Here is a 12,754-nt window from a genome sequence, read left to right as displayed (position 1 = left end):
CAGCAGTGATTTCGTTTCCTTAGTTAGAGCTGTACAAAAAGCAGCGCTGTGCTTATAAACACTGCTTTAATATGCATTATATGGAGGTAAGAGGAAAAGAAAATGTCATCGCAAGTACGGAATAGAGATTGGTAGGGCTGGGTAAAAAAATATTGATTTCTCTATTTTAATCAATTCTCATTTTTACGAACCGATATCTATTCTTAGATCCCAAAAATGGATTAGTCTAGTCTGTTTTCAGTTGATGAATGAGTAGAATATGTAGCGCCTCCCATACAATAAATCACAATAATCTTTGTGCTTTGTTACTTTTGATATGAAGCAAAGTCTCAGATTTCAAAGGACGTCCATCTTATTATCAGATTCAAAAAATAAATACGCTGTTTAATGTGGCGTGACAGATCGCTTTAGCGCCTCAGTTAAAGAGAAGCGGAAGCACGGAGCGCACGTGAACATCTTCACCTTCGCTTTAATACCAGTTACAGCGCAAAATAAACATGACTAAACATCTGAAGGTATGTTAAAATATACAGTACAACCGAAATCCGTATCATGTCTCGTGTAATAGCTCAATCAGTGTTTCAACCTCAGAAAGACGTCAATAAAACAGCTTGTAAACAATGTCATATAACGTCACATTTACCTCAGAAAAACATATTCAGTGATCATAAACTCATTAGTCAGCTAGAAAAGTGAACTCTAGAAAGCAGCATTCTGATAAATATAGCTATGCACTGTTACATATTCATTATCATTTTTAATGTTCTTCAATATTTAATGCATGTTTAAATAAATAAGTTATAACAGCTGCGATTTAAATGTTTATATGTAAAAAAAACTAATTGGAGTAGAAATATGATTATGTAATTCAAAACTTTATTTATAATAAAAACATCATTGAGTGTAATTTAAGTGTTTGTATATAAATTTAACCTTCAATATTATTATAGTAGTACCAACTGACTCCCATATGTAGTTTACAGCATTAGTTAAGCGATTTTTTTTCCTCTAGAAAATTGACTGTATCTGATATACTATATCCAAAATAATCAAAATCATAATCGAATTGAATTGAAAGCATGTGAATAGTAATCAAATCGAATCGTGAAAATTGTGTCAATACCCAGCCCTAGAGATCGGCCAAAATAAATTGGTTCCAATATATGGCCAGTTGACCTGTGCATCTCTAGTCAATTTGAACAGCTACTGTCACCAGACAAAACTTCTGAAAATTTTCCTGAATGCTCTTCCCATCTGCCATTGGTCAAAAAAAAAAAAAAGATAGTCTCATCCCCAAACTCCCACCACTAGTTGTGCTGTTGTGTCTGGCTGGTTTTGATGCTCAAACAAACAAAAAGATGTTTTGATAGCATCACAGAGCCACAGCGTTGCAAATGTTGTTTAATGTTGACTTCAAAGAAGGGGGTTGTATTTCTTGTGCAAGAGTATAAAAATGGCGGGAAACATGGAGGAATGTTTTGTAAATCTTACCTTGTCCACTTTGGGCCTCTGGAACTCTCTCTCTGATAATCCGGCAGGCATCGTAAACCGGAGTTGAGGGCTCAAACTGCATTGTCTTGACCACATTGCACTGTCGCACGCAAATCTTCAGCGACAGGGCCACCATCGTGACTGCTGCTCGAATGGGAGCGCCCACTAGCACACCTGTAAAGAAAAAAATCTTTAAATTTTTCTGAAACTACCAGCACCCATCCATTCTTTGAGGTCCACACAACTACATCAAAACATGCTTTTATCTGGATTAACTGGAACAGAAGTAAATGTGAATGCAGAGATTTGCAATTCAGTTTCAACTCTAGCACTGATTAATGAAATATGCCTGCCACTGAAGATAAGAGAGAGAGATCAGAGCTTTGTGTAGGCTTACAATATGAGCTCCTTACTGTCAAGAGACGTCTGTAATGTAGTTATTAGATTAGTAGAACAGCACTGCCCTTTAAATACTGAGCAGAGGAAAATATTCTACTGCCAACTGGGTGTTTAGCCTAAGCTCACTCAACCTCTACCAAATATCACATCTATGAAATGTAATCTTTGCTCAAGAGAGAAACCTTCAAGTTTTAAAAAGCAGGAAAAGTGGTTACAGAGAGACTGAGACCAAGCAGAACATTTGTGAATTATGGTAGTACGGTTGATTTGCTCCTATAGTACAGTTCAAAGACATCAACAAGTCACAAGATCAGACTCGTAACCAACATCAGGCTCAGAGCAAAAAATGAAATGTGCTGACTCATAAACGAGATCAGATTCATACCAGAGATTTGACTCATACGAGATCAGACTCAGAGCAGAGATCACATCTGCAACAGAGATCAAATTCAGAGCTGAGGTCTGACTTGTAGCGGACATGAGATTTATACCAGAGATTTGATTCGTAACTGAGATCAAAATCGTATTAGAGATTTGACTCGCAACTGAGATCAGATTTGTATAAGAGATTTGACTCATACCAGAGATCAGTCTTGTAACAGATCACTTGTAACAGATCACACTCAGAGCAGATATTCAATCTGAAAGAGATCAAATTCAAAGATGATATGACTTGTAACTGAGATCAGATTCATTCCAGAGAGTATATTCATATTGGAGATCAGATTCGTACCAGAGATTTGACTTTCTTAACTGATCAGATTATACCAGTGGTACCAGAGGTTTGATTCATAACAGAGATCAGAATCGCAATAGAGGTCAGAATCATACTAGAGATTTGACTTGTATCAGATCTGCAAGAGATCAGATTCAAAGCAGAGATCTGACTTTATACCAGATATGATTTGTAACAGAGATCAGACTTGTAACTGAGATCAGAATAGTATTAGAGATTTGACTCATAACTGACTTAAGATTTGTATAAGAGTTTTGACTTGCAATAGAGATCAGATTCATACCAGAGATTTAACTTGTAACAGATCAGACTCTTAGCAAATATCAGATCTGTAAGAGATCAGATTCAGAGCAGTGATATGACTTATGAGTAACTATGATCAGATTTATACCACAGGTTTGATTTGTAACAGAGATCAGAATCATATAAGAGATTTGACGCGTCACTGATATCAGATTTGTATAAGAGATCTCACCAGAGATCAGACCTGCAATAGAAATCAGATTCATACTAGAAATTTGACTCGTAACAGATCAGTCTCAGATGAGAAACCAGATTCAGAGCAGAGGTCAGATATGTAACTGAGATCAGATTCATTCCAGAGATGTGACTTGCAAAAGAGATCAGGTTTATCATAAAGATCAGACTCACAAGCAAGATCAAAAATTATGACAGAATCAAATAAAACTGGATTGCAAACCTGGGTTGACACTGTAAATGTTAAGTAAATACTAAAAAGACCATCTATGCTAATATTAGTCTTTCTGTTTATCCCGAGGTTTACCGTAGTCAACCAGATCCGGGCCGTATCCAGGTGAGACCAAGGACCTGTGCCTTGACACGACCACAACACAGCCTGAAGTATCAGCAGAGATTGAGTCAACTAGATCATTCATCGTGAAGGCCTCATCCACACGACAACCAGTGGCACAGTTTCTCAACAACCGTCCATATCGGCGTGATGAATACGATCCTCAACTGAATGGAACGGATATAAATACTTTGAATGTTGCGATCCTATCGGATTTATGATAGCAACCTGAATCGTAACAAAGCACTGTTCGCCAGAGGAGAACTGGCTCCCTGACCATGCCTGTTTTTTTTTCTCCATTTTAACACCTATTTGCCACTTGTTTGCCACCTGATGTCACCTGTTGGAGGTTTGGGTTCCTTGCCGCTGTTGCCTTTGGCTTGCTTAGTTGGGGACACTTGACATTTGACTTGACTTTGACTTGAAAATCAACAGTGCTTTAATCTGCCTGCATTGACACTATTCTTTAAGAGCTGCTGTGCAGCCAAAATAATGTACCAGTTATCAATGTAAAGCTGCTTTGACACAATCTACATTGTAAAATCGCTATATAAATAAAAGTGACTTGACTTGACCATCAAAGCAACAATTCTGAACAGCCAGGTATCTCAAACAGACAGTCCATTTGACGCAATTGAGAGTAGAGTATGAAGTGAGATGTGTCTGTCTGATAGTATCTCACGAGGGCCAATCATACTTCAACAGAAGACAGAGAGGATCATTTTTTGATAATGGACTTGTGAACGAGCTCCACACAGCCTTCTCACTCAGTCACCAAGCCTACACACCCACACACACACACACCCACACACACACACACACACACAATAATAAGGAGAATAGCTCTGTATAGTCCTTTCATTCTTAGTAGGGCACACAGGGGACATGCAGACGTTTTGATGAGAAGTCCCAGAGACGACACACACATTTACACTTGAGAACCAAATTAACACTTGCCAAATGCCGCATGTGAGTAATAATTAGCTTTAGTGAGGTCTTGTAAAAGTCTTGTAAAATATCATATCATTTGACCTTTTTGTGAAAACACAAGGTTAGTTCAGGATGAAAAATGTCATTCGGTGTGACTCCCCAAAAACTTCATGAATTTTGTAAAAAACAAACAAAAACCAGCTGAACTGTACAAACAATTGTCTGACTTTGCTGATATAATGGTGTGCATAATGCAAATGACGGCAACTATGGCTCATTTATGACTCTGAGTCAGAGAGATGGAGAAAAAGAAAGACTGTGAGAGGGGAAGCAAAGCAAGGTACCACCTGCCCCCTTAATCTCTCATCTACAACCTCCCAGAAGCTCCGCACTGAGCACTCCCATTTCTCCTTCTGGCCCTGCGTGACAGACGCTGTAAAATACCTCTAATTTCTTCCCGAACCTCCAGCCAGGCTCAAAGCATTCCACTCTCACACTGCTCAACCCCTAAACAGCATGTGACTCTCTACATGCACTAATAATTGACTCCTGGGGGACACTGGGAAAGCAGGAATCACCACAAATCTGCACTTTTTCACACTTTTGAATGATTGTGATGGAAAATTTGGGGAATGGATTTAAATAAGGTAAAATGTGCTAATTTTAAGCCAAATGTCAATAGTACTCTGCTTTTCAAAGCTCACCGCCACATTGCTATGTGGTTGCTATTACTAATGGCTGAAATACACTGCAAGACTTTTAAAATCTGAACAAATTTTAAAACACTTGGCATCATACACAATGGGTACAGAGAAAAACTGGTCATCATACACTAAGCGACTGAGGATGCGGTCTTGGGTGGGTAGACAAAGGCAGTATGGACTCTACAGATTACAAGGCCGATTAGAGGCCAGTCATGTGTTTTATCTGATGAGTCAAATATTGAGGCCACTGTTGGGCATGTTCTGTTAATTTACTTTTGTATTATATTTTATGGCAACACGTAGATAGGTGTGTCATAGACTACAATATATACACGATCAGCCATAACATTATGACCACCTTCCTATTATTGTGTTGGTCCTACTTTTGCTGCCAAAAAAGCCCTGACCTGTCGAGGCATGGACTCCGTTAGACCCCTGAAGGTGTGCTGTGGTATCCGGCACCAAGATGTTAGCAGCAGACACTTTGAGTCCTGTAAGTTGTGAGATGGGACCTCCATGGATCGGACTTGTTTGTTCAGCACATCTCACAGATGCTCGATTGGATTGAGATCTGGGGAGTTTGGAGGCCAAGTAAACACCTCAAACTCATGCTCCTCAAACCACTCCTGGACCATTTTTGCTTTGTGGCAGGGTGCGTTATCCTGCTGAGAGAGGCCACAGCCACCAGGGAATAACATTTCCATGAAAGGGTGTACATGGTCTGCAACAATGCTTAGGCAGGTGGTACATGTCAAAGCAACATCCACATGGAATTCAAGGACTCAAGGTTTTCAAGCAGAACACTGCCTTTTCCCCATAGTGCATCCTGGTGTCATGTGTTCCCCAGGTAAGCGACGCATACGCACCCGGCCATCCACGTGATGTAAAAGAAAATATGATACATCAAACCAGGCCACCTTCTTCCATTGCTCTGTAGTCCAGTTCTGATGCTCACATGCCCACTTGTTGGCGCTTTCGGCGGTGGACAGGGGTCAGCATGGGCACCCTGACTGGTCTGCGGCTATGCAGCCCCATATGCAACAAACTGCGATGCACTGTGTATTCTGACACCTTTCTATCAGATCCAGAATTAACTTGTTAAGCAATTTGAGCTATAGTAGCTCTTCTGATGGAACGGACCAGGACACGGGCCAACCTTCACTCCCCAAGTGCATCAATGAGCCTTGGCCGTGACCCTGTCACTGGTTCACAACTGTTCCTTCCTTGGACAACTTTTGATAGATAGTGACCACTGCAGACCAGGAACACCCATCACAATTTGGCCCTTGTCCAACTCTCTCAAATCCGTACGCCTAATATATCCCACCCAGATCTGTCAACTCCGACAGTCCAAAAATCTGCAGAATTATGCAGACTTTTGGCAACTATTGTTGAGTTATCCAGACTGCAAATCAGGGCAAAAAAAACTGAGCAAAAGTTGTGTAGTATATTCCAGCTTAAGCTATTGCTAGTTGGTTTCTAGGGTGTGTTCTAAGTGATTACTTAGTGGACCATCCCCACATCACATCACATGATATTGGACTGCAGATATGGCATGAGTGCCCTATCAGAAGAAATTCATTACTTCAATTCTGCAGACACAGATTCTAAAAAAAAATCTAGGTCTAACAAGAAGTGTAGATGTTCAGAACTTTAAGAATGATAAACGGCAAAGAGATCTGATTTGCTGTGTGCATTGGAGAAGTAAAAGTAACCCAAACTCTTTCCTTAAACACCACCCCCGGGATTGATTTAATTATAGAGACTAAAGGTGGAATTGGGGTGGTGGAGGTTTGCCAGAGGAGCTGTAAAAGGGGTGAGGTAAGCAGCTGTTTATATAACTTTAATGTTACTTTAGTTCTATCCAAATCCTTCATTTGGAAATCTCTAGTTTTGATGCAACTTTTACTAGGACTGCAAGATGACAAAGCATATTTGCTGATAATTTGATGTTAATTTTGATTTTATCTTTTCTATTCTAGTTTTCTTGCCTTAGTGAATTGACACTGATCTGTCATTAGATTTAAGCTCCCTGTGGACAAATCTGATTGTTTTTGGTTAAGCATTGTAACCAAAGACAAAACAAAAACAACACAACAACAAAAAAGATCAAATAAATGAAGCTAAAATTAAATAAACTTTATTAAAATTAAATAAAATACACCAAAATAAAACCAAAAATAATTTGGTAAATATACTTAGAATATGTTTAAATTAATTTTGCAGTCCTAACTTCTGATTTTTGAAAACATATTTTGTCTGTGACCCTAGCAGAAAGTTCAACAAGATCAGCTAATTAGCCAGTCCCGCCTCAGCAACAGACATGAAATCTGACATGATGGTTTTCTGAGCATCATCTGCTTTTAACGTTGGACTTTAAAGTGCCTCTCGAGGGCATACTCTCTAAACAAAGCCAGAGACTCTCCACAACAGTGGTCATATTAAGTTATGCTGTTGTATTTTACAAAAAAAAAAAAAAAAAAAAAAGCAAGAAGTTTCCGGATGTAGACAAAAAGATGCACAAAAACATGCTTTGGGGTGCAGTCGTAAAAACTGGCAATTCAATTGGGCCAAGGGAGAAGATGGGGCCATCTGGAAGGGATTGTGGTGTAGTGATTTGCAGTAATAACAAAAGCAAAGAGCAGAGCCCCAGAGGCCACTAGTCCTGAATTCATTAAAGAGTGTGTGATTGGAAGGGGAGTGTACTCTGAGTTAGGGCTGTGCAATTAATCGAAATCGTAATATAATCGTGATGTGCCGATTTCCAAACCGCAGAAAGCCCGATTTTTCCACTAGCCACCTCAGTGCACAATCTGAATGCAGGATGCCTAAATCTAGCGTGAGAACAGAACAGAGCGGGTTTATCATTGAGACATAGAAGACAACACAGAAACAGGAAAGGTGAATTCAGGGCAGGATAAGGACTTGGCAAAAAAAATTAACATCTGTGGTTTGGGAATCTTTTTGGATACAGGAGAGATGATGTATCATAGAGCCAGGTAATTTGTAAGAATGTCAAACTATCGTTGTGGCAAAACATTCACATGGAACATGCTTTTTTGGTTGAAAACACAAAACTCAGACCTATAGATGCGTTTTTAAAAAGTTAAACTTCTTTTACCCTGATCACTAAGTACAAATGCATTGTCATGTGCGAGACGCTAACACAATGGTTTAGTTTACACTGCAGCTTGTTTTCACCATGACTGCCCATATCATTCAACAAAATATGTCCATCATATGCTAAATGCGTTAAAGAAAAAACTATATAAAAACGAGTTTTAGTGAGTGCCACACATCTTCTAACAAAAAATGTATGTACTATATATACATATATATATATATATAAATTGTGATTTTCATTATAATTTAAGCAAAATAATCATTATTATCAATTTAACCATTTTCGTGCAGACCGAGTTTACAGTACCATACATTTATTTACATTAAAATGTGTGTATAACTTAAAATTTTGAACAATTAATACTGTTTTTTAAAAAGGTATTGTTTATATTGTTAGTTTACAGTAAGATATACACATTTTAATCTTAAGAACTTCCAAGGGGGCCTCAAGATGACTTAAAATGACTTAAAATAAGACAAAACGAGCATTAAAATAAGTTATATTACATTCAGCTGTCTCAAAACAAAACAAGGTGTTTGTGATCTGGCATTTACTCTCAAAAGAATCCAGTCATCACCGAAGCACAATGAATCTTGGGATAGGCTAGGCTGCGTAGGATCCACTTGTTCTATCCATCATGACACTGGAAACGAAGGATGCATTTGTAGGCCGCATTAAAAGGAGCCTTCGAATTGGGACAACCTTCGTCGCGCTGCTGTGATGCATTCAGCCTAAGAATGCAGCCTCAGAATTGGGACACAGCTAATCAGATTTGGAATTGCTAAAACCAAGGTTGTGTCTGGCAAAATCAATCAGCTCTTGCCATTTTTGTGTACAATATACATCAAAGTGAATGACTAGTCCATGGCCAGTCCGGGCATATGACGTCTAAGGCTACGGTTCATCTAGAACTGTTTGGTGATGTCAGCACGTACAAATTTATCTTCTGTTAAGTCTAAACCATTCGATATGTGTTGCTATGACGAGCATTCTGTTTACACACATGACTGACAGTTAGTACTACAGACGTAATGTTTTTTTAATTGTTAAGAACTTCCTTAATGTGTTTAATGGCAGTACTGCCAGATGTCCAAATAACCCTCCCTCTCTGAACATCTAAAAGCAAAGCAGTGAGTCACAAACTTCTCTGACGGTAATGACCACACTGTGTGCGAATGTGTGTCTATGTGCACTCCCAAACCATTTTCTCATGCCCTGGTTGGTATGAGAGTCAGGCCCCATAGAGAAACAATCTGGAAGCGTTTGCACTCGGAACCGGAGCAAGAATTCTGAACGCTTTGGAAGATGGACCCAAGAACCTCCAGCTGTGATTTGTAAACATCACCGGCCAGCTGCTAGCAATGAGAGACCGGGATGGTTGCATTAAACAAGGCCTATCTTTGTGAGGCTTACTTTTATTATAAACATTGGCACCGCAACAAAGGAAGGGCAATATCAAAGGTAATATTAATGAAGGTTGAATAAATGGAGGGATGATCATAGGTCTTGTTCTTCTATATCATATTTTTGTCGAATGAAAACACTCAATCCATTTAGGTTTGGTCTGAGCGAACTTTAGTCTGGAAAGACGAACAGGATATTTTGAGGGAGATCGAGATATGGAGAGACATGAGGGCGATCTACTGCACGCTCCCTCTCAAACACACACAAACACAAGAACCCCGTATCACGGTGATCATCCGCTTTACCTAGCTGCTCTGGTATGCACTTGACATAAAGCTGCTCTTTAACTGATGACTTTCAAGAGATCACATGCAAATTTCTGACTGAAAGACTCATTAGATTGTGAAAGTGGACATGAGCTCAGAATGAGGCATTCATTAAGTATGCAAATAAATACCCAGTGATTAAATGGAAAGTTAATCCATTAACTCACCCTGATGTTGTGCCGCGGTGGGAAAGTGATGTAATCAGTGTGCGGCTGAACACTGTGTAACACCCGTAACACCGTCTATCACACCTAGCCTACCTTGAATCTCCACAAACCCCATTCAGCATCTCACTGCGTAACAATCAGATCACTGGGATCATCTGAAGAAACCGAACCAAAGCGGCTCATTATTGGACTGTATCCCTGTAATATCCTGCACATCTCCTTCACTTATTTTTTCCTCTGCTGTCTTGGATCACTCATGTACAGTACGTGCTCACCTTTTTCGATCCAGCCATATCAGTACATGCTTGTGATTTGGTTCATGTTATAGCCTTTCCCCCCACTTTTATTGACAGTGATTGGAAAGAAATAAGAAAATGATGGGAAGAAATTTGGTACTCGTAGAAGCTATACTTAAACTCACACCAGACACCAGCAATCATGTTTTAACATGTTAGATACTGTAATTTCATAGAAAACTAGGTGGTGGGTTATTTAGTAAGCAACCACCCAGAACACCCTAGCAACAACCTAACAATCGCCTAGTAACACCACCCACAACATTCAAGCAAATGCCTAGCAACACAGTAACCACCACCCAGAATACCCTCACAACTGCTTAGCAAGGGCCCTAGAAACCCTCCAAAACAACCTAGTAAACTGCCTTGAAACCACCAATCACATCTTAGCGACTGCCTAAAAACACCCTAGCAACCACCCATAACACTTTAGTAACCCCCTAGCAGCCCCGTATTGTAACAACTCCTTAAGCCCAAAGTATACTTCATTTTTTTTACACCTTCACAAGTGTATGCACACAGTCGACCGCACAGCCTTGCAAAGTATACTTCATATACTTCATGGACTGTTGAAACACTTCAGTAACCACATAGCAATGCCTTAAAGAATACCACAACAGGTTAGTATCCATCCAGAACACCCTAGCAACCATCTAACTGCAAAGCAATGTCCCTGGCAACCACTCAAAACTGTTGCAACCACATCTGACCACCACACAAAAAACATTGTTCTCATTGGACACTACAGCTGTTTACCATTCTTATGGTAAGCGATTACTGATGTTAACAGTTAGTGTGTTTAGATCCACAACCATCCACAACCCCAAACTGAAAATGATGACATCCATATTAACAATCTCAGAGTCATCAGACTGGGAGTAATTGAAAAACCATAAATCAGATGACTTTAAAAACAGCTTGACTCTCCATAAACACATTAATCAGCCTTCATAAATACAAGAGCCATAAAGAGCCTTGTCTGATTTATCCTGTACCCCAGAATCATTGCCATTGCTTCATTGCAATTCCTGTATTGTGGGTAGCTGCAGGAACAGAAGGGAGTACTATTTATCTTATGCGTGCATGTCTTGTATGCATTAAGCATGAAATTTAAGTGCATTGTGATTAGAGCAGAAATATGAGACAGGATGTACCATATGCATACAATACTCTGCCTTGCAGAGACTGGAAAACAAAGAGCTTCTTTTGTGGATCGATAGTATCAAGGCATCTGTATGGGATTCCTGTTCATAATCTATAAAGCAAAAAAACGATTTTAATTAGCAAAAAATTGGGTTATGATTTTATCATCCTTATACAACAATGAGTAGAATGACTTATGAATGGGTATCTTCACAAGTATCATGCTTAACGTGGATTACCCAAGTAGGACATTGCTGGTCCAGGAACAACATGCTGTAAGAAATTACAGACTGCCTCAATATGAATCCCACTCAACCTGATTTAAAATAACAGCATCACCCCAAAAGTTTTTACAGCTATGGACAACTGTCCAAACAATCTCTAATGCCATTTGGATAAGGTTCATCAATTGACATTACTCTGGGAAGGGCAGAAGGGCATCAAGAACCATCTCGAATGTAAAGCCTGAGCTTCATTACCATAGAAACCACAATTTTTGCATTTCTTAATTTACACCAAGAACAAATTCATTCACATTGTGTCGTAAACGGATTTACAAACTGCATTAATTTTGAATTAAGTGTGGTAGTCTAGCTTGGGTCTTCACTGCAACAGTGCAATAAAGCATCTTCACACCCTTTTTTCCTCACAATGACTAGCAATCCACATTCAATTATCAACCTATAATTTCCATCCAACCTACACCTAAAATCAGAGGGCAATGGTAGGTTGATATTGAGGTTAGGTACAGTGTGGGATAGGGTTGATTGAGTCCATGTCCAACTTGGCTACATAACATTAACCCTATCCTTAATCTTTTCAACACAAAAAAAAAATAACCAACTTCACCATCGATAAACAGACAAACTTTTTACCTGGTTACCTGGTAGTCTTTCAGTAGTAGAAGAAGAAGGTTAGTCAGGTAATTTTGAGATATTTTGGCATATCTGGCTACAGCACTGAGACACCATGGGACAGGGAGGGACATAGACAAGTCCTTAAGGACTTCTACAGATGTACCAAATTAATACACGCTCCAGCTAAACCAGGACAGAGCGACAAAGCCTGATGATCCCAAACATGATGCAACTGATTGTTTGATCATTCAGCCAGGCTTTTTGAGCAAATGAACACATTTATTTGGTTTTGAAGCCTGCAATTTGTATGGAAAGGACATTCGGCTGAGTAGATAGTGTGGAAAATCCCTGCTCTAGTTCTGAATG

The 12,754-nt window shown here is 39.4% G+C and overlaps 1 protein-coding gene across 1 annotated transcript in view; it reads right to left on the bottom strand.

Moving 5' to 3' along the window:
* Positions 1–12,754, bottom strand: part of tln2b (talin 2b) — a 182,943-nt gene that overhangs the window by 110,058 nt on the left and 60,131 nt on the right. The window contains exon 2 of the mRNA XM_067379062.1: positions 1,492–1,665. Within this exon, the coding sequence (XP_067235163.1) occupies positions 1,492–1,627 (136 nt within the window). The 5' untranslated portion in view covers positions 1,628–1,665. The remainder of the gene's footprint in view (positions 1–1,491; positions 1,666–12,754) is intronic.

Source organism: Chanodichthys erythropterus, chromosome 24 (assembly GCF_024489055.1).
Source record: "Chanodichthys erythropterus isolate Z2021 chromosome 24, ASM2448905v1, whole genome shotgun sequence".
Classification (NCBI taxonomy): Eukaryota; Metazoa; Chordata; class Actinopteri; order Cypriniformes; family Xenocyprididae; genus Chanodichthys; species Chanodichthys erythropterus.
The sequence above is the reverse complement of the archived record's forward strand: the minus strand, read 5'-3'. Positions and strand labels throughout refer to the sequence as shown.